A 24,129-nucleotide genomic window follows, 5' to 3' on the forward strand; every position below is an offset into this window, starting at 1 on the left:
CTTCAATTTCAATAATTTCAACGTACGATAGAAACGAATTCGTTTCAACGATAATATGATATAAGACAAAAGTATATCTCATTGATTCGTTTATATCATACATTAATTAATATGAATTTTATGGTGTTATGAATGTAAGCGATAAGAATAGCACATACCGCGATGCATAAAAAATCATTAAACTTTTTTATTTGTCATTACATATTCTGAAATTTAGATATTACTGATTAACAACGTCGTCGAACATAAGAATGACCTTGATCCTTCTCACCGACATAAGGATCTCCATTTATTTGCGTGTTCCGGTAGGACACGAGCTTCCGATCGAACGAACTCCAGTATGAGGTGGTAGAAGAGGGTGGTTAAGGGGTGGAAACTGTATTGCGGGCTCCCTCGAGGATTAAGCCTCCGAACCTAAATCAATTCTCGTTTGACAAATCCTCGGGCTATGCCGGACGACAGGGGATATTTCATTGCCCGTACGATTCCTCTACCTCTAGTACAGTTTCCATGCTCTTCCTTCTGTCTCTCTCTCTCTCTCTCTCTCTCTCTCTCTCTCTCTCTCTCTCTCTCTCCTTCAACTCTTATATACTTCTCTTTCATGTATCAAGAATGAGCACACAAGGATTTTTGAAACCCTCGGGTATACCAAACATTTCTAATGTTCGAATATTGCAACTATATAGACAGTACTGTTTTAACTATCTTATAAATTGAAGTAGTTTGGAGCATCATTTGAGATAGGACAAACTCTTTGATGAGTAGCACATTATAAAATATAAAGTAGACATTTATATAATCATTAATGAAACTTTGAAAATGAAATTGTAATTATTTACTCAAAGGTAAAGAAACCAATCTAGGATAGTGTCTATTCCAATCAGCTAAATCGACGAACATTATTCCACCCTACGTAAAGTTTCACCGATACTCAAGAGAAGGGATCATTACACGAAGCAGCCTGTTTACCGTCTCGTTTGTCAAACGGCTACAGAACACGGTCCCTGGAAATTCTACTTCAAACGAGTCTAGGCTATTCACATGGAATACGCGTCGCATGAATTCACTGATTGTAATGAACAACGACGAAGGGAAATTATACGTATGGTTTTGCACAGACCAATGCCTACCAAATTATCTCACATGTAGTGACACATCGTTACGATCAATTTGAATCTCTAACACTATTCGCCCTATGATGAGCTCTTATTATTATAAATTGTTCGGAATTTGTTCTATTCTTTATTTTTTATTTTTATACACTCTTAAACTTATCCATTTATTGCGCTTATACAATTACTATTAAACAATAAAAAATTTACGAGATTAACGCGATTACGTAATTATTACAATTTTAAATAAATTGTAAATAAAATATTAAGAGAGTTAAGTCTTTCGTTCGTATCGTAATACGATAAAATATGCAATCTTAAATTTCACCATATTAATTTACAAAAAAGTATAATAAAAATTATGATGGATAATGAGGAATCGAATTATTACACCATTCCGTTGTGTTATATTAAATATCTCGTAGTAATAATTTAAAAACAAATAGAATTTGATATCTGAATAGGTGAAACAACAAATGGAAAAAAGAAAAAAAAGGTAGAGTTGGGTTATCGTTCGTTGAGAGATCATTTTTCTTTTTAACGGTATAAATTTTCTCTATGTGATAAAAAGGAAAGAAAAGGGAAAGATGAAGGGAAAAGAAAAAAAACGAAAGAGAGAGAGATAAAGAGAGAGAGAGACAAAGAGAGAAAGAGAGAGACAGAGAGAGAAAGAGAGAGAGAGAGAGAGAGAAAGAAGTAAAGAAAGAGGCAGAAGGAATGATGATCCAGCGCCATTTTCTTTCGACGAAATTTATCGTCGAAGTAATGCGGAAATAGTGAGATTCCAAGGGTGTCTACCGTGGAAAAATATGAAAAGGTTGGTTGCAGCCTTTCTTCGTGCTCGAGAATCAAGAGCATCTTCGAATGCAGTGGCGTCGCGGTGCCGTTGGCAGCACGGTGCCAGGGAAAGTGTGGAAAGAGAAGAGGGGGGGAGGGGAATAGAGCAAATATTGCGAAACGTATTAGTTCTGTAAACCGGCGAGGTCGGTAACGAAATTTTCTCTGCGACGTGGAAACCTTAAATCCAATTTCATTCCGCCAACTTTCATGCTTGGTGCTTACTGCTCTTACTCTCTCTTCCTCTTTCTCTCTCTCTCTCTCTCTCTCTCTCTCTCTCTCTCTCTCTCTCTCTCTCTTTCTTTCTTTCTTTCCTTATCCTTTCTATATTTATCTCTTTCCTCTCCATACGTGAAAAGAGTCATGTCAAAAGGAAATATTTGAGATAACAACGTTTCATAGAATAATCCTAAACGCATGTTATACGTTTGCAATTGAATTAACCAAACTTATGATTTCAAATACGGACGCTATTTCGAAGTTCGAAATAAGAAAGATCAATGTTGTCATGGAGAAACTTCGATCGTACTTTAACCCAAATCTTATAGTAGTTTCTTCTTCAAGTTTTATCTCGAATCTTTTTTTTTATCATTTTCATACAGAAAAATTGTATAACCGGAAAGCATCGTCGGGAAATATTTATACATAAATATTTCAACTAACGACATAAATAATCTTTTATTTTTTGTCGTTGCCTTGTTATCATAAACCGATTGCTCGATCAAGCCAGCTAGGTCGAAGTGCTTGTCCTTTTCGACGTTCGATTGGTCACGTTCAAGAAACTTGCCGAAGGAACTTCGGTAAGATCACTTAATGGAAACAGCGAAAGCATTAAATTATGCTTCGACGGTCTTAACTTCGCTGTAAAGACCGGTGTAACGCGGTTAAATCAATATTTTCTCTCGCTTAGTTCCTTCAGCCAGCACGATTCGAGGATCCGTGCGCCGTCGCCGTCGCCGTCACCGTCACTGTCGTCGTCGTCGTCGTCGTCGTCATCGTCGTCGTCGTTGTCGTCGTCGTTCAGATAGAATCTGACATGATTTTTATTAGAGAAGAAACTATCTCGTAGAAAGTTTAGGTAACATATTACTTTCGTTCTCTATTAAAGTACTACTTTTACCAATATTTACATACGTTGATAAAAGTAACGACATATCTTCTTACTCGAAATGTTTCTTTCGTGAATAAAAAATTCGCGAAAATGATTGATTTATATATATATATATATATATATATATATATATATATATATTTTTTTTTTTTTTTTCTATTAATGATAATTCGAACATATCTGAAATGATGCGAATATATAAAGACGTACAACTTTACAAGTAAATTCAATACGCGCGTTATTGCCTCGAAGAGATTGGTCAGTGGAATTGAGGTAAAGTTTCATGCTTTCCAAGCTTCCAACATAGCCAAACGATCACGTTGAAGAAACTTCCTATGGAACTTAGAGAGATCCAATGGCAGCTAAAACTATGCAATTTGCCGACCCAAACTTTAACTCGCGTACGTTAACATGACTCAAGACGAGTGTTATTGAAGGTGTTAGAGAGAGAGAGAGAGAGAGAGAGAGAGAGAAAATGGATTCAATGAAGTAAGAACTTAGATTTCTTAAATTATATGAATAACTACAATCTTGAAACAAAGATCTTTAAATCGAAGTATGTGTTTAAAAATGAAACATAAACAATTGAAAATTACATCATTACTTTTTTTCTTTTTTGTTTGATATATTTATAACACAAAGTCCAATACTTGCATTTGTTCTTTCATGATAACTTTAATCAATCTATTTTCAATTTGTTCATATGATAATCGACAATGAGACGTCTAATATAAGTTTAACTAAGTACAGATGAAAATTAGAATAATATCGATTATTTCACACGAAGAAAAATAGGTCAGGAAAAATAAGTTTCGTGTGAAGGTGACGTATCCAAGCGAATATCTCGTTGGAATACTGCAACTAGTAGAATCTTCGATATCCCGATCCTCCAGAAGGAACTACTCTGACCGTTCCAGTGGGGCAAAAGTATCGAGCTACGATATCACGCTAGGTAGGAAAGTTCGGTTCGCGGCTTTTCGAGAGTTGGCGATGAAACGATCGTGCGGAAGGTAACTCGAAGAAAGTTGTTTCAGTGGGTGTTGGAGGATGAGGGAGGGGAAAAAGGGGGAAAGAAACTCTGGAAGGCTCGGAGCTTCTCTTCCATCTCGTCGCTTAGCTGTGCCGCGATCGAAATGGTTTTCGTTGGCTGTTCCTCTTTCGTTCTTCGATGCGCGTTTGTATTAAAAGGAAGTTTCGAGGTTAAAGGCTGCGCGTGTGCTGACCGTATGCTTCACCGTAATGGAGAAGTCAGTCAAGCCTTGCAAGTTACACATCGGCAAAGGTAACGGGCTATTTAGCCCTTCTCCAACTCTTTTAACTTTTTCCTTACTCACTTTTTTTGCCCCTTTAAACATAACTATTTCGTTCAAACTAATAGGTAATTCTCATTAAATTCTTTTCTATTTTATATATGGATACAATTTCGGATTATTTTTTTCTTTTTTTCTTTTTTTTTTGTTTTTTTATTTTTTTTCATGATATCAACACGTAGATATCGTTGATATGTTTCAATATTTTTCATTAGAATTGTAATAAATAAAGTTCATTAGAAACTAGTTATTTAAATAGAATATTAATTTGCTCTAATATATATATATATTTTCCCCTAATTATATTTATTAGTAATATAAATACTGAAATAGGAATACATCTATACATTCTTCTTCCTTTCTCTCTTTCTTTCTTTCATTAAACCTGGCCTCGATTCTTTCTCGTCGTAGTCGTAGTCTTAGTCGTCCTCGTCCTCGTCATCGTCGTCGTCGTCGTCGTCGTCGTCGTCGTCGTTGTTGTAGTCGTCGCTTGAGAGAACGTTTGAAATTTTCTCTTTGAAACTTATGCCGCTGTCTCGTGCTCTCGATCAAAGAGTAATCAAGGGTGGTGGTGAGAGACGCCTCGAGTCGAGCCCTTGCAGCTCTCCACGGCTAATCAAGTAGCCGGTTCACCGTCCTATGTACATTACGTATACAGACGTGAGAGAAAAAGAGAGAAAGAAAGAGAGAGAGAGAGAGAGAGAGAGAGAGAGAACAAACATCATTAGGATATTTTACACTTCGTCTCGAGTAAAAAATTGGCCGTACCTTTGCGAAGTTAGTCTTTTATTTTTTAATTTGTTAATTTACACTCCACTATCGTGATAAAAGAAATTAAGAAATGGAATGTTTAAGTTTTTATTAGAGCTCTGGATTATTCTTTAGATCTTTAACAAATAATTTTAATAACTCTTAGACAGAATTGTAAATTTTATTATAATAAGATCGAAGAATGAGAAAACAAAAAGAAAAAAAAGGATTTAAGAATAACTTATTGATTATATGAAAAATTACAAATAAAATTGTAAAATAAAATAAAAATTTGTAGAAGATTTAAGGAAATGTCTTCGCACTTATATTTAAATAATCCATCCGTTATGTATATATATATATATATATATGTGTACTTTTCTAAACGCATTTGAACGTAATACCGTATGTCGCTCGCACTTTTGTTCGCATCTCGCGTTCTATATTTTCTATCTGGAAAATTGACCTCGTTTTTAACGGGCGCACTCAACTGCCGTACCTATTTTCTCGCGAGCAAGACTGCACTGAGTAAAATTATACCGTAATTTGGAAAAGAGTTCTTATAAGCAGTACCTCCATTTTCACATCCAAGAAATCTTTGTAGAACGGATAATTCACCTTTTTGTCGTCAACATGGAATATAAAATTGTAAGAACCTTTTATAGATTGGAAAAATGTAAGAAATCGAAAATGGATGTATGTGTATGATGTATATATATATATATATATATGTGTGTGTGTATGTGTGTGCGTCTGTCCATGTATTGAGTATAGGACAATATTTGGAAAGTCTTTTGTATTTTTGTCACACAAAGAGTTAATCTTTTTTATTGAAAAGCGAAACGTTAAATTGCCAATAGAAAATAAAAAAGAAGGATTTTCCGCGTTCGACATTTTCGATAAATTCAAAGGATTTAGGAATCCATCAAGTCATTGTATCGGTGCTTTTACAAAGGCAAAAACTATTTGGAAGTGTCGAGTATCGCTTTCTCACGAATGTAATTACCACGTCATGAAGAATACCTTTGAAATTACATTGAGATCTAATCGTGAATTTCTCCTTTGAAAATTCCTTTTCGCATCGGACCACCTGCTAACCACGGGTATAGTCGATAATTGCGTAGATCGTAGATAAAAGGATCAAAGATGAAGATCGTAGGTCTATAAAAGATCTTAAAGTATTATGATCGATCTTAAAGTACCGCCCATATTATTATTTAATGGACGTATACGTTTGAGTACGTATAGTTGTAATAATATATTATAAAATATATATAGATATATATATACAATATAATATTATAAAAGAATTTTATTGCAAAATTATGCATCAAATTGTGAAACATAAAATTGTAAGAATTTTGTTTGAAGATCGTCAGGTATATAAAATATGTGTAAAAGAAATCTCCAAAAAAAAGAGAAAAAAATGAGAGAAAAAAAAAGAAGAAGAAAAATGAAAAGAGTAGTCACATCAGACACTACTAGCATTGTTCATTGTACAAGCAATCCAACGAACGGACAGTACATAGTAGTATACCGCCTTAATGCTGTTTCAAATATCAATTCCATCTGGTTTCTTTTGACGGCTTGACAGACTGTCTAACAAATCACTTCTCGCGATACGTTCGATCGTTTGTCACTACGTCTGTCAGAACTCTTGAAGCTTCATTTACATCGTGAAGATTACGGAACTTGAATATGATTTGTTCGAGCATACTTCGGGATTCTCTTATTCATTTTATTCAAACATTTCAATAGTTTTAACGATAGAATAGTAACCAGAATATTATTTAAAAATCGATCGATTGAGATTAAGTAATCTTTCAAAATGTCGCACTGACTGTGAAAATAATTTTATCAATTCAATCTCGAACAATATGATATTTCAATCGAATAAATTATAAGCTTGTCTAATCTATTTTGTTCTTCGTAATAAATATATACTATTCTCATTATACATATATGTATATAAATATTATTCTAAGATTTCTATTTCTAAAAAAGATTTTGAAAAGCAGCGTTGTGTACGATAAATAAAGAGCGTTCCACGATGATATAAAGGAACCAGTCGGCTTTACGAAACTCACCACGGGTGGTCCGAGCTCGAAAAAGGGGACCTTTTAAAGATCCTCCGTACAGATAGCGTATCCCTTCTTTTCCGAGTCTCTCTACGGTTTCTTTCCCTTTCTATCTCTCTCTCTCTCTCTCTCTTTCCTAGATCCTATGTGTCCTTTCAGAAAGAGTAAATAAGTAACCGGATACGGAAGTGCTAGGGAGTTTTATCTATGCACCACAGAGATCCGTTTCCACCACGGTGATATTTTACCATCGACGTATCGCGTAAGGAGAAGTAAAGTAACGCTCTAGATTCGCGTTTTCCTACGAAATACGAGTACTTTCAGTTACCTGCAAAATATTTTACTCTGTCTAGTAAGCATCGACGTTCGATTCGTTCGCCACAATCGATAATTTAAATTCACCGATAAACGAACGAGATCTATCTCAAATCGCATCTCTCTCTCTCTCTCCCTCTCTCTCTCTCTCTCTCTGTGTGTATGTATATGTGTATACACACACATATATATATATATATATATATATATATATATATATATATATATATAAATATATAGGTATCTATGTATGTACATATATAGATACGTTTTCACCGTCGATAACATTAAATTTTATATCAAAGAATCGTACTGCCTCGCTTGCGAAGGGATTTCCTTTCAAATCGTTTCGGCAGAATCCTATTGTCAAGAAAGGAAAATATTTTTCTTACGAAATTCTCCCTCAGACAAAAATAAATACGAGAAGCAATTTTCAAAGAGATCGAAACAATATGACCTTTATATCAGGTAATTGTTATACGTTTTTTCTCATGCTCTTCGACGTTTACTTCGCTTTTATTTTATTGTTTAATTTTGGATCCATTAAAAAATAACATAGAAATAATGAAATCGAAGAAATTCGATATTACCCGATTCGTATTTATACGATTCTAATACCCTTGTCCCTTAATCGAAATGATGAGAGCGTGTTACATTGATCGATGATAATTGCCCGACCGACAAGGCCTCTTCGGTAGTCGTACAAATGACGAGAAACAGAACAGACGTGTTTAATGCCATTTGTAATCATCCTTTTTATTTTATTTAATTCTACATAGATATTTCATTTTATGCATTATAATAAATTATTTACTATACATATGCGTATATAGTACGCATTTTACAAATCTCTATGATTTTTTAATAATCCAATTTTATTACACGCAATATATTCTTAGCATTGGATCATCATATTTCTTAGAGATTCAATCAATGAAAGTACATTATATATAAGATATAATATTTTAATATTTATTTCATAGATATTTATATAGTATCATAGGGATTGATAATGAATGATAAATATATTACTGTGACTAATGTAAACAAAAATAATAATAAATGTAGTTATATTATATTATATATATATATATAAATATATATAAAAAAACGAGGTAAAAACAAATTACACGTTTAGTCGAACGCTCATTCAGTCCCACGTTATAAAAATTCTTGATATTCAGTCCTTCACGACCAAGTCGCTAAACAATTCCTCCTCTTCATACAGTTTTTTTTCTTTTTTTTTTTTTTTTTTTTTTTTTTTTTTTTTTTTTTTTTTTTTTTTTTTTTTTGAAAGTTTCTTTCATTAAAAAGCGTGTCGGCGATAGTTAAAGTGATTCCTCGAACTCTCACTAACAGGTGACAAAAATAGTTTTTCTATAAAAACAATCTGATAAAATAGATTACTAATCGCATTTCTCGAAGTTCATTGTTATCTTAAAGATAAGAAACTATTATGGACGTGCTCGTTTTAGGATCGGCGATTCTTTGAATCGAAGATTTAAGATTTATTATTTATGTAGTATCTAACAATGTATCGTAGAATCTCATTGAAACGTATTTGCGTCACAGTTAATTCTAAATATCCTCTATTTCTTTGTTTACGTCTGTATATATATAAATGTCTGTGTGTATATCTGAATTCGTCATTCAAAAGATGGAGGACAAGGTTAACAACAAGCTTCAAGGAGATAATAAGATAGAGACAGTTGGAAGTGATCCATCGAAGAGTTCGAAAGTTTCGAAGGATGATAGACGTAATTATTAAACAAGTATTCATAGATAATTATACACTAATATATAAATATTATATTAATATCTCTTCTTGATTGTAAGAGCATATTATAATATTCCTTCTTATAATTTTGATCTTACATTAAATATCATATAAGTTACATTGACAATTTTGTTTAACGTAAAACAGATCAAAGATTTACGAATAGTTATTTATGAAATACTACATGATTATAAGTCACCTATACGGTCCTTTGTACTTTAGTTAGAGTGAATTTATAGCGGTAAGCTAGACGATCATGAAAAATATAGCAGCGTACCGTCTCATAACAGTGCAGCCATCATCGTTATCATAGATAGCTAGTCAATAATAGTAATGGTGTAAGTACAACAACGGCATCGAGTAAGAAGGTACCATCGAAATAATGTTAAAGTGCTGTGTTGTGTGATGACAGTCGTTTGTCTTATGTGTCACTTATATACGAAGGCAACCCTAAATGATAACTATCATCTATAGAGTATTTTGATGGCTCTAATGTGATCTATATATTTCCTCGTTGGTATTTATAAATAATTCTTTTATAATTTTTTTTTTTTTCGATTTTTACATAGACATCAAATTATCTTCGAATTGATCCTTTTATTAATTATCTTTTATTAATTATTATTTAAATAAAATTGTTTTAATAAAATCATACATAGAAAAATCCTGAAAGATTTATGATAAACTGAAGGTACGAATAATGCCAATGAAAGTATTACTTGTTCGTTCGAAGTAAACAAGAAAAAAATCAAGCACTTGAACGAACAGATAAGATCTATTCTTTGCCGTTAAAGAAGATCGATCGAAAGTCATTTGAGTTTCGGTCAACACGTTTCTCAAGGAGGTACGAAAAGTTCGAGAAGAGGCGTTCGATTTCTTGGCTTGACGACGATGACGACGACGACGACGACGACGACGACGACGACGAGGATGAGACAATATCGAGAAAGAGGGGTTCTCTACGGAAGTCGAGAAAAAAAGAAAGAAGAAAAAGAATGAAAAAGGAGAGAAGAAGAAAAAAATGGACGGGAATGTGTCGTGGAGGGTTGAAGAGATAAAAAGAGACGAATGGACGCACATGGCGCGCAGTTTGAAAGTGGTCGAAACCACGGGTGGTGCAGGATAAGCGAGATATCTTCTACGTTCAAGGAGAAGAAGAAGAAGAAGGATAAGGTGGTGCTAGCAAGAAAGACGAAGGAAGGGGTTGAGAGGGAGTTTGCTATCGCTAGGTAACGAGCCGCTAGATATTAGATGTAGAACAAGCTTACACAAACTTCCTTCATTTAACCTTTACCTATTTAAAGTTATACACTTTTGTTTAAACATTATCTTTTATTTTTTTTTTTTTTTAATATTTAAAAGACCATACATACACACGTACTTTTGCTTTAAACGATTTTTTACATAATTACATTAACTATAAACGGTAGAACATTTATTTTTCAATTTTAATCAATAAATTAATTGTATTAATTATCGTAATTGGAAAATTAAAATTTTTTATATAGATATATATATATATATATATATATATATATATATATATATTTATTTATGAAATTTTAGTTATAATTGGAAAATTGATAATTGGCTATTAATTTGGTTGTTCCTTTTTATGTTTAATCAGAAAATTAATCGTTTAAGTGATCGTAAGTTGAAAATCAGATTTTCTAAGTTGAACGAGATGAAGTTTAGCTCGTAGGTAAGTTAAATTTTTGTAGAAGTTTTGTACGCCTTTGAGAATGAAGAAAGAAAAAAAAAGAAGAAAAAAGATAGGAGGAAAAATCGAAAGAGCTTTTTATCGTTTTCGCAAGTTTCTTTTTTCGAAGGATCAGAGAAGCGCTTACGACGGACAGACGGACAGACGACAAGCCAAAAGGTCATGTGAAAAGACTGAGACGAGCGGAATTTGGCACGCGTGTGGCATACGAGAATGCACGTTAACAGGGAGAAAGGTAGAGACAAGAAACGCTATTCTATACACGATTTTCACGCTCCCGAGCGCATTCCAAGTGTCTACGAAAAATTTAAGCGAAATAGACTCGGGAAAGGATGCGCTGCGGGATAGAACGGATGAAAAATATAAGCAGAAAAGGGGTAGAAAATTGAGAAACCCTTTTTCTCAAAGTGGACACGAATTTGTGCAATTTATATAGTATTACAAAGGAGAAACTATTGCTCATAGTCTCTCGTTACCTTTAAAAGGGTCTCTTGTCTTGAATTACAGTCACCTTAGAAGGACGAAAGCCAAAACTATTATTCGATGACTAGTGGTTTCGATGTGCAACGAGGAATAAATGATATATGTATATATTTCATTGTTAATAGAACTCAATAATTATTCATTATTGAATAGTTCTGTCAATCGATATTTTTCAATGTAATTAAACATAATTAGAAATTATTATGATAAATGTGTATTCAGTAACTTTCATTTAAATGTTAATCTTGAAATATCCTTGATTCTTTTTAGTTCTCTGATATAAATGACACGTAATCACATGCGTTTGAGTTTATTCGTCGAGGGACTCAGAGGGAGGGTACGATAAACCGATAAATCTTAAGGGCCGAAAGGACCGAGAACACGTATTACCAGGCCGACAAATTATTCGTTGCGTCGCAGGAGAATTTGCCGTACGTCGTGATAATAATTGAGCGAGAGGAATTCCCTGACCTTTTTTTTTCCCTCGGTTCTCTTTTATTCTTTTTTTTTTTTTTTTGTATATTCAGCCAACAGGAATATTATTCACGGTGCGTCGGGAGGCTCGTAAAAGCAGGATCCACATAATTGCTTGGTTTACACCGTCAAACGCATTCTTTTTTTTTATTTTTTTTTTTTTTTTCTTGTTTTTATTCATCTCGTCGCGCAAAACACGTTGATCGACTTTTTAACGGTAAACATCATTGATTATGCTTTTGTGGTCGCATATTTAACATTCCATCCTTCGAGGATATAATTGCCAGTGAAACGGCAAATATGACCGAAATATACGTTCAATGATTTCCCACCTCCGTAACGAGAAAATAGCGATATTTTTGTTCGATAATACGCGAAATTATTAATTTTCATTTAACTTCCAATTGTTCCACTTGTATACCACGATGAAATATATTGTATTTTCAATCGTGCGTCGATAAAATTCATAGATATCTATTTCGTACGATTCGTTATATCCAACATTTCGAATCTAATATAATTTCTCTATTTTTGATTTGATAATTTAGGTTGAAGGAAAAATATTTTCAAATGTGTACGAACGTCTGCGTGACGAAAGAAATAACATTTTTTTATTGTTCTTTCTTTTTTTTTCTTTTTTTCTTTCAATAAAAATCTTTTTTCAGTATACCATATCAATGGTAGTACTCGAGTTTGTAATGTACTGATACCGTGAAGCATCAAGAAGAGCCACGTGAAACTTGCTCGGCTCGTAAGTCATACATCCTTCTCATAGCCGAGATTAGTTTTTCTCTTTAGCGCCTCTTGAAAACCATGAAGACCTCGTATCGTGGCAGCTGCATCGTGTAAAAGCTGTCGCTCGTAAAAACTGAGAATAACGAAGGACGAAGGAGGAGAGGAAAGTTCGTTGAGAGGAAAGTATAGAAAAACAAGGATAGAAGAAAAAACGTCATTCGATGCTCTTTGTTTTTATCAAAATCTTTTTCCTTTCTTCCACATGAAGAAATATTCCAATGAGTTTATAATCTCATTTTATTTTCCGTACGTTATAAATTTTTCTCTTACCTTTTTCATTTTTTCTTTTTTTTTTTTGTCATATAATATACTACAGATAATTAAATCACATTGTACATATGATCATTGATATATTTTACTGTATAGATTTTATTGAATTTTTGTTCTTTTTTCCTTTGTTTTTTTTTTTTTTTTTTTTTCATAAAAATTCATCGGATAAACTCGATTGATAATTTCTCGATCATTCGAACATTTTTAATCTTTAAGACATTATTAATGGTTTTTTTATTCGATATGAAAGATATGACGTAAGATTTAAAGATAATACCGATCGTAGGCTCTTCTTCTCGCGTATATGTATTCACGAATGCGTATCTTTGCATATTTTATACGTATACATATGTATAAATATACGGCCCGTAACTCATATAAGAGAGATTAATGTCTGCGAGCTTGGCTCGGTAACTGTAAAGCTCCTCCGTTACAGAGAAATGCTCAGTTCCATGCGAAAGCTGTTACTCGCAGCGTTGGGAAACAGACGTTGGGATCGTGATGCGACTATAGAACGTCGTAAAGAGGAGTTTAAAACGTAGTACCTTCTTAGGAAGTACAAAAGGAAAAAAGGACCTGGCTGGAAACTAAAGAGATCGAAGATTCCGCGTGCCAAATACGAATCGTGCGAAAAACTGCAGCTAGCAATGACTTTAAAAATAGCCCATGCATAAATAACTAAACGATTCTCGCGCTTTCCTTCCGTCGGGATGTTTTTCTTTTTCTTTTCTTCCTTGCCGAGGAAAAATTTTTACGTAGGAAGCCCTTTTTTCTATTCCCTTTTTTTTACGCATTGAATTCAAGCTGGCAGTATCCTCGTATATATGTTTATATACATATACATATATATATATATATATATATATATATATATCTCCCCAACGCTAATATATATCCTTAAGTGCCAGGCACGGCATGCTGCTGGTGCACTTACCACTACCGATAGCCCAACCCTCTTGGTTTCCTCTTTACCCCTTCCTATCAAGTATACCCCTTTTTATATCTCCCTTCGCGCTCTTTCTTGGCTTCTCTTCGATTCACGCCTTTTATTTTTCCCTACTTCGAGCTCTCTACCCCTTCTCTTCTCTTCCCTTCAGTCTTTATGTTTTTCTTTTTCTCTCTTTATGACTCCCTCTCTCTCTCTCTCTCTCTCTCTCTCTCTCTATCTCTCTATCTCTCTCTCTCTCCCTTTCTTTATCTTTCTCTCTCATGTCGCAAATCTTTGCCAAATCAGAGCACGTGCCTGTTCGACCGTCCAGAATCTTCTACCGGTAATTTTATTTTTAAATAAAATCCCAACGATGGTGGAATGTCCAAAATTTGCCAATGGATGGACTAATTGAAATATACGAGAAATGGAAATACGTGAGATCGATACGAAAGGAGAGAGTAACAGGGAACATCACTATATATTTCTTGGGGAAAGATTTTTCTACATAAACTATAAATTACATGTAAATATTTATGATTTCTATCGTAAATCATAGTTGAATAATTTGTTGAAATATTTAAATTGTATTTATATTTAAATCTAAAACACGTGATATTATTTGTAAATTTTCATTGACGTTTGTAAGTTAACGACTTTAAAAAGAATGAAAGAAGTGGAAAAACGTCTTCGTAGGACTGTGCCAGATGTAAGATACTAAGAATGAAAAGAGACGAGAAGTGGATGAGTTTCAAAAGGAGGGAAAAATGAGCGCAAACGTGACCGTCCACGATGCAACGACCGAGCTAAGCACTAATGAGTTAAAGAAGAAGCGATAATCTTCGAGAAAGATATGAGATTTCTCAAATGATAATACAGAATGTATATAATTTTTTTACGGTCGCTGGCTTTTCACGAATGGCCAATATCATCGAGAATAAATCGGTGATGTACATAATCTCATTTCAGACTAAGGGATCGTCAAAGAGAATCCGTAAAAGCGTAACCAGTCGTGCATATACGGTAACTTTGAGCTCTCTAACATCCTCTTATTCGTTATAAGCATGGAACATACAAACGCATCATGCCACGATTCCTCGAAACTAACGGCTTTAAATTCGATTTACAGAACTTTTCAGAATAAAGTTAAGTATATTTGATTAGAAATATTTTATCGATTGGTTTTTCTTTTTTCCCTTTTTTTCTTTTTTTTCTTTTTTTTTTTTTTTCTTTTATTCTTAAAGAAATATTTTTCTATCCACAATTAAATCTAGTCACAATCTTATTCATTTCTTATTACATAGTCGCGATAATGATTTACGATAATTACAGAAATTCAATAATTACGAAAAGCTCCTCTAGATACTTGACAATTTTTACTATTTCTTATAATGAATGAATCAATTTATATATTAGCATCGTAAACCTTCAGAAACGTTTCGATATTCATTCTCTCTCGCTTGCAGTCTATCTCTTCTGAAATATTTTCTACTGTCATAGTTTATTTTAACGAAATCTACAATAAGTATTCTGACATCGACACTTTATCTTGACAATTATTCGACATGATAATCTGACCCGTTTATTGGTTTGATATTATAAAGAAGGATGAATGACGGATGATCGATATTTTTGACAATAGAAAAATGATACACTTTATATACAAATTTATGTGTGTGTGTGTGTGTGTGTGTGTGTGCATGTGTGGAAAAAAGATGTATAAAATAATCTTATTGCAAGTAATTTATAATGTGATAATATAAAATATAATAATGAATATAGTATGAGATAGTATCTAATAAAGTAAAATGAGATAATAACTAAAAATATTTATTAATACTACCAGATCGAGAGAAAGATAAAGAGAAAGAAAAGGTTACATGCTGCTTGTAGCTTGGCTCAGTCGTCGTATTGTAAAAGTTGTAATTACAATAAATCGCGTTGTAATTGCCGCAGCAATTACCGGCGAACGAAGCAGCCGCCAAAGACTCGTAAATAAAGTCATGCTTGCGCGAGAGCTTCGAGAGCTAGTAGAAAGAGAAATAAAAAGAGAGAGAGAGAGAGAGAGAGAGAGAGAGAGAGAGCTTTTCTCCTAGCGAAAATTGTTCCGTTAGTCGGTCCAGCTCCTTCGTTCGCTCGTTATTCGTTCACTTTTTTGTTCGTTTTTATGAACTTTGCCGTGTTTCTCTTGCACCCAATCGATATATTTTTCGCGATACGATAAACATGATGGTTCATTAATAACCTTTCTGAGCACCATTTCGACTCGATCAATCGAACGAATCGGTGAGATCAACAGTTAATGAACAAACCGTTAAGATTGACTATCCCTCTTCTTTTTTTACCTTTTCAATTCGTTCGTCTCGTTCACTTTAAAGACTCTTCGCAAATGTTCAGCTTTAATCCTACAACATTGTGTTCTTACGATTCGTTTTCTCTTCTCTACGGCGCAGACTCGACGCAACAAAAACAACGGAGATTCCTTTCCAGCAATTAGAAATATCAGAGAGAACCTTCGACGTTGTGTTCATTATGATAATAATTTTCAAAATATAATATTAAAGATGTATTTATTGAAATCCTTTTGTATCTGTTTGAATATCATTTTTCATTTTCGCAGATTTATTTATTATTAATTGAACTATTAATAAAAGATAATGAGTTAACTCGCCATTTGGAAATGTTTCTCCGTTGTACAAGGCGACTTAATTTGTTACTTTGTCACAAAACAACTTTAACGACTACGCACGTAAACTTAAACTCGATATATCATTAGTTCTTTTTTTTTTTTTTTTTTTTTTCTTGTCTCACTAAAGTCAAGCCAATGTATTTCGAAATATATGGTAAATGTTAAAGTAATAAAATGTGAAACGACAAAAGGAAGTACTTTTTTCCTTAGTACATTTTCCACGATGTGTGAAAATTAATAATCATTGATCGTAACATGAATACGATTGATATCTTAATTGCTATTTATAAGATATCAAGAAATGGATTGAAAAAAATATTATAAAAATAATATTTTTACATAATTTAGATATTATCTGTTTGAATTCGTACAAGTTATTATTAACAAGGTAGTGTAAAAATTTAATAGAATATACTTTTACATTTTTTCAATGAAATGTATTGAGAAAACATTATCTATATGTTAATTAATTGTCCGAAAGCAATACGTTTTATTGAAATGCATTTCTGAGATTATATATTCAGTTTAGCATTTAAAATCAATGAAACTTTTAGGTATAAATTATGCCTGATAAAATAAAATTTTATAAGAAATCATTATATAGATCTCAACTGTGATATAATTGTCATACTGTTAAAGGAAATCAACTTTTCCTTTAAATCATTTCTTTATTCATGGAAGAATATCTACTTTCGCCATTATTATTTAATAATCATATAAATTATACACACGCACACAAATTATGATAATTCACATTTACCATAGTTATAACTTCTGAAAATTTGCCGTTTAAAGTACTATTCATTTTGATAAATGAATATCCTAATTAAAAGTGTAAATATTTTCTTTTATTATGATTTTAATTTGTTTGAGATATAATGATTTAATGTAAAATACGTAGATGAAAATTTGTAAGTGTACGTTGCTCTTTTATAAAAAGAAAGAAATTACGACCGAATGAAATAATTTTCATTTTTTTTTCCGAGAAAGCTACATCGTAGGTGCATGCAAAGGTGCTGTTTTTTTTTTTTTTCTTTTTTAAAGATCGTTAGGACTTTCTATAAATCTCGAGAATTTTCTTTGATCGATGATAAAGATATGTAGGAAGAAGACGAAAAAAAAAAGTTTGCTTTTATTTATGTTTCATTTGTAGACTTTTATTTCTATGTTCGTATAATGTGGACCTTTAGCGTTAAGCGAACGTAGGCATAATTAATGCGCGATCAATCATACAGAACGTATATCCAACGCCAACTCGTACGTCCGTATATTTATGCAAATGGGAGTCGCGTGAATCGAACCGAACGGCTATCGATAAATCTTCATCTAAATATTCCAATACCTTCGTTATAAAATTTCTTTCAGATGAGAAAGTTATGAATTTTTTGAAATTAATGTTTCATTCTAACATCAGTATGTGATAATTTCAATGGAATTAGAAACATTAATTATTCACTATACATATGATTTTAATATTCGTTTTCAAAATAAGAATCTTAATTTAGGATATATTATGTCCAGTATAGATAGAACATTTAATCTTTCATATTAAATTTGTTACGCAAATTATTTATATAATATAATTAATAATTAAAGAAAAAAAAAGGATTAAATATATAGACTTGTATGGAAGATTTTATAAGTAGTAAAAAAAAAAAAAAAAAAGAAAAAGAAAAAACGTGGAAATTACCGATGGAAATTACTTCTCTTGTAATTCTTTACTCCTACAATCGATAATATAACGTACAGCATTGCATTAACATATATCTTGTAAAATATTAATTAGTAAGCATATTCATAAACGGGATACTTTATTCGATTTTTATGGATCTTATAAAATATAAAAATATAAAGAGTTACCATTACACCTCTATTATTGAAAATTGAAGGATATAAGAAAATTATACCTAGAAGTCAGCAGTGAGTAATACTACAGGAATGTCGTCGACGTTTATTAATACTTTTTATATCATTGAAAGTGAATAATAAAAACGATAAAAAAAATTGTAAACATAGATCCATTAAATTTCCACGAATCACGAATACTAATTCGGTTGTTAACAATTTCGTTTCCTGATTTATGTTTTGTGTCTTATAGTATTAGCCGATAATTACGTAGTATTCAAAGCCGGACGTGGTTAAAAGGAGGATCGATTCTCGATCAAATGAGAAAGTAGCCTTCAGGACTGGTTTTTAAATGTGTCTCGTTCTCTTTTTATTCTTCTACCTTCGTAATCGTTCAAGAAAAAATATATGTATATTTATATACATATATATATATATATATATATATATATATATATATATATATATATATATATATTGATCAATCGTATAAGTTATATCTCAAATACATACATATATATATATATATGTGTGTGTGTGTGTGTGTATCTATCTTCTATTCATTTATCTTTCTCTCTTTCTTTCTTCAGCGTTTGCCCCGCTCGTGTTAATGCTTCTTTTATCGTCGAATTAATTGTATGAGGAAATGGCGAAAGAAGTGGTGGGAGTAGAGTCATCTAAATAATGGTCGGCTTTCTGGCTAATTGCCCGCCTTAAATCGTGAATAGGTTCGTTACGTTCGAGGTCATTATCGTAAGCCAGTTTCCGTCAAGTTTATGTGCACTACCGAAAAAGAAAGATTGTGTGCGTGCATGTGTATGTGTGCATGTGTATGTGTATGAAAGAGAGAGAGAGAGAGAGAGTGAGAGAGAATAATGGACCCGACAAAGAAGGCTACTGATAAGTATATGTATAATACTTATACGAATAATCCGAAAGATTCATTCGAAAATATTTATTTCCTTTCTCTATTTTACTATTGAAGAGAGAATCGTTCGAGAAAATATTCATGCAATAGAAAGAAAGAAAGAAAAAGAGAAAGAGATATTTCGATTTTTTTTTTTCATTGAAGATAACTATTCATTAAATATGATATTTCCTTTGAATAAGGTTGTTAAAACCGGTTCAGAAGGATACTTATTGCATATCGGAGCGTGTAGAAGAATATGACTAAGAACCTTGAAAACCTCGATCCGCTTGGTTTAAACACAAACGAGCATCAGGGTCTAATTTCGAAAAGCATTCACGTTTGATTCGGACCACATTCACATTTATCTTCGAACGGAGATAAACGGACCGAGTCAGCAGGCGTCTGCCGATTTATCGGAAGCTCCGAGTATCTTCGATGAAATAACTTTGTAGTTCGTTCTCCGACGTTACCGAAAAGTAAAAGAGAACGAACGAACGAACGAACGAACGAACGAACGAACGAACGAACGAACGAACGAATGAACGAACGAACGAACGATCCAATGAACGAAGAGAAAAATAAAAAAGAAAAATAGCATCGAATTTCGGTCGTACGATAAAAAAAGAAAAATAAACTTTGGTATACCAAGAAAGTGTATACCGGCTCCAGGAATGATAGTTTATGAGATTCGTGGAAACCGAATGATTACTTATTTATGGCTATGCGAGAAGACGGAACTGAACGGTACGAGTGAAGGGAAAGAAAGAGGAAGAAAAAAAGGAAAAATAAAAAAAAAAAAAAAGGAAAAAGGAAAAAAGGAAAAAAAGGAGGAGTTACACGCTCGTACGCACGTTTTGATGTTTCCACTAATCGAACGCTCAAGCGTACCGCAAGCTGATGGATTCGTTTTCCACGTAGAAAAGTTATTTATGGGATTCCCTACGAGACCACCGTGTAGATATCTCTCGTGTCTTCTTTTCTTTACCTTCTTGGAACGATGTGGGCGTTTATGAACAAATCACGATACACGATTACATTCGACTCCAAGACGCCAATGACTAGGACAAGAAATAACGTTTGTTGTTTCTTCAATGAATTCTAATTTTGAGACTTTGTACAATTCATTTCAATCATATCGATCGATAAGATTCTAATTAATATCCATTTTCATTTTAGAATTTATTATTGCGATATTTCAATTGTTCCACGTTACGATAATTCTTTATTTACTATGCAAATATTGTAACATTTACGTGATATATTAGAAATATATAAACGTAACTTCGAAGAAACTGCAGATTCTCTTTGCAGATATTTGCAATTGAAAAATTTATGAAAGGTTACTGCAACTCTTCAGCGTTTATACGCGCAGAGAAAGGATCGTCCGTTTCATTGATCGATTGGATCGAGTCGAGCGTAAAACTTGATGCACATTGCGTGCATTTAACTATCGTTCGTTCGTTCATTCGTTCGTTCGTTCGTTCATTCGTTCATTCGTTCGTTCGTTTATTCGACGAGAGCGACGTTATGTGTCTCTTCGTGTTGCTTCACGCGACAGGTGAACGCACCATTAAGGTCAACCGCGTCGCAAGTTTCCCGAGCAGGGTGCAATAAACCATAGAAGAATGAGGATGAGTGAGAAAGGTGAGGAAAAGGGAAGATGGAAGAGGTTGACTATCCGGTCTCTGAGAGAGTTTTCCACGCTAATGTACTCCTTCTTTCCCGTACCTTTTTTTCCTCAGAATCAACAACAACGTCAACAAAATAAAAGAAAAAAAGAAGAAGAAGAAGAAAAAAGATAAAAGAATAGATATTGACCATATGCTCTTACCTTTTACATTTTCTCTCATACCACGTCATTCTCACTCTTTTCCTCATAATTAAATTGTCCTTTTAGATTGGCTTATAATCGATAACAAAAGAAAAAAAGTATTGATTATATGTTCACCTTGTCTTTTTTTTTTCCATTTTCTCATTCTCGTAATTCTCATATCTTTCCTTCGCATTTAAATTATCTTGTTGAACAATTTAACAGATTTGAAGGAAGTAATTAAGTGTATTAAGCAATAGTACTCTGTAATACTTAACAGTCAAATTAGGCTCAGATACCAGTTCCATTAGGGTCTACAAATAAGAAGGGACGAGAGTGTAAAGGGGCTCTTGCGAGGAACTTGTTAAAACGTGATAACTCTATCAACATGTAAATCTAATTTAGTAACGGCACTCCCTACAGTTGCGACATCAAACGCCCATTTACCATCGTCAAATTCATCGATTCGAAGAGACATCCTTTCTTATTTCATTCACTTACGTGAAATTTTACACTTGAATTATTCTTCGAGATAGTTTATCTATTCTTATACGATCATCGTACACATCCTCACCATATTTTTATCTAATGAAATTTTAATTTATATATACAGGTCTCTTTATAAAGAGAGATAAAAATTATTCAATTATACGACTAATATAAATATAAATTTAATTTAATAATATAATACGTTTGTATTCGTTTTAATATGATCATCGTTTACATCGTTACTATATTTTTTATGTAATCAGATTTAATTAATATACCTATCTTTTTCTCAAACAATTAATTGTTCAACTCGAGCATGACTCGAATTAATTTTGATATATAAAAATCAGAATAAATATTATATCGTTTCTTTTCTCATTTAATTTCAGTGCCAATTACTACGATAGAAGGTGTGGTCGGAAATAAAGTGCAGCTACCGTGCGATATACATGCGCCCAACGACGACAACGTCAACATGGTGCTCTGGTTCAAGGAAGATGGGGGTGATCCGATTTATAGGTAAATCACGTATACGAACGACGTATCGTTCATCGCACCGTAATAAGTAAATCATTTTATTATAACGCCTCGACGGGAAAATCTCGTCTTTACGTTTATACTTCAGAGAATAAAGCTAGAAATCCGATAGATGGAATTGTATTACGTAGGAGAACTATTCGAACGATTTTCATTCGAATCACGTCGATAGTTCCTTCTTCGAGATCGCCTAACTTCATCTCTTTCTCTCTTTCCTTTTCTCTCTTTCTCTTCCTCTCTCTCTCTCTCTCTCTCTCTCTCTCTCTCTTTCTCTCTATTTCTCTTTCTCTATCGTTTTCTTTCATCGATTCAATGATAATGGGAAAGTTCTCTCGTTTCGACATGCACGTTCGACGTCCCAACTTTGTCCTACGTTTTATTGAAAAAAACGGTAGGAAAAAAAAGAATGGAAATTCTCATCGCTTTGGGTTATCCCGTTCACGGATCTACATCTTTCGCATCGAGAAGCCGAGCATCGAATTTGTAAGAGCGAAAAGGAAAGAAAATGAGAATGATAAGAATGTCGATGCCATCGCGTTGAGTAAAAATTTCTTTCTTTTCTATCTATAAAAATCATCGATTGTTTAGTTTTACATATTGAGATTTATCCAATGTGCCGAATATAATGTAAATATAATATTATTTATAATATCCCTATGATATATTCGATTTAAAATTTGTCGGAGACAATAAGGACTTGATCTCTTATTAAGTTCATCATCAATTTTATTTTTATATATATGTATATATATATATATATATATATATATATATATATATAAAATGTATCATAATGTGTCGTGATAAAATCACATATATAAAATAACATTTTCAAGAGTGAAAAGGGTGAATGTAAAGAGATAACAAAGTAAGGGGATGAAACACGTAACCAAGACTCGCATCAACTCTTGTAAAGTCAGTTTAATCTTTACTACGACAAGAAAGTTTAAATTTAAAGGCGACCTCGCGAATTCGTACATTTTCTCTAGGAGATTCCACTCCTGTCATGGGCCCACCCACTCTCCTAAGCCGTCTTCCTTCTCGTGGCGACGCAGTAAAATATTTATTGTGCGACATCCTATTCGCTTATCGTACGTGCCACAGACTGTTACGCGAAGATCCTTTTCGCTTCTCTTTCTCGTAGCAAACGTCTTTCCTATTTTTCGTCTACTTCTTCCTTCTTCTTGTATTCTTTCTCTATTGTTCATTCGTTCATTCGGCTTTTCCAAAAGTGTGAAACTTTAAACGAAAGTTTTACACGACGAATCCTTTCATGAATCGAATACAAATTTTTTCGAACATAACTAAAATATATTCCAAAAGCGTACAACCATTCTCGATATATTTTTATATGAAAATCGGATTTCAACGCGTATAATTTTGTTTCGTTTAAATTCAAATATAATGTAACTTATAAAATAATCATTTAAAGATTTACAATATTAATATTTAATTTGATCATTCTAAATGGTTACGTTCACTTTGGAAAACATCCCCTGAAATAAATCCCTACATTATTTATTATTAAAAATAAATATCGTTTAGAAATGTACATTAATATATACAAAAAAAAAAGGGTTCATTATTTATTTAGCATTACTCCTCAATCTCTCTGGTAACATTCTGAAGTAGCAAAAGAGAAATATCATTGCACGAATAATTACGATTTGGCAACGAACTGTGGAAAATAAAAATGGTATAAGTCAGTCTACCTTTGTTCCGTCGAAACGAAGCTTTCGCATATATCTCTCCTACGCTCATCTCATTAAGCATGTATATATACTATATTATATACTTGCTTATTCACAAGCTAGTTGATTTAATAATTTCATCGTATCCCATTCATAGAGACAGATTATTATTATTATTCTTATTATTACTACTAAACT

At 32.8% G+C, this 24,129-nt stretch overlaps 1 protein-coding gene across 2 annotated transcripts in view; it reads left to right on the plus strand.

Moving 5' to 3' along the window:
* The window catches only part of LOC124949049 (hemicentin-1), a 96,795-nt gene that overhangs the window by 37,064 nt on the left and 35,602 nt on the right, over positions 1-24,129 (plus strand). The window contains exon 2 of one of the 2 annotated variants that reach the window (XM_047493553.1): positions 22,093-22,222. In XM_047493553.1, coding sequence (XP_047349509.1) covers positions 22,093-22,222 — 130 coding nt within the window. Of the gene's footprint in view, positions 1-22,092; positions 22,223-24,129 lie in introns of those variants that run through there. The other variant, XM_047493554.1, reaches the window with a different exon arrangement.

The sequence above is a fragment of the Vespa velutina genome, chromosome 5 (assembly GCF_912470025.1).
Source record: "Vespa velutina chromosome 5, iVesVel2.1, whole genome shotgun sequence".
Lineage (NCBI taxonomy): Eukaryota > Metazoa > Arthropoda > Insecta > Hymenoptera > Vespidae > Vespa > Vespa velutina.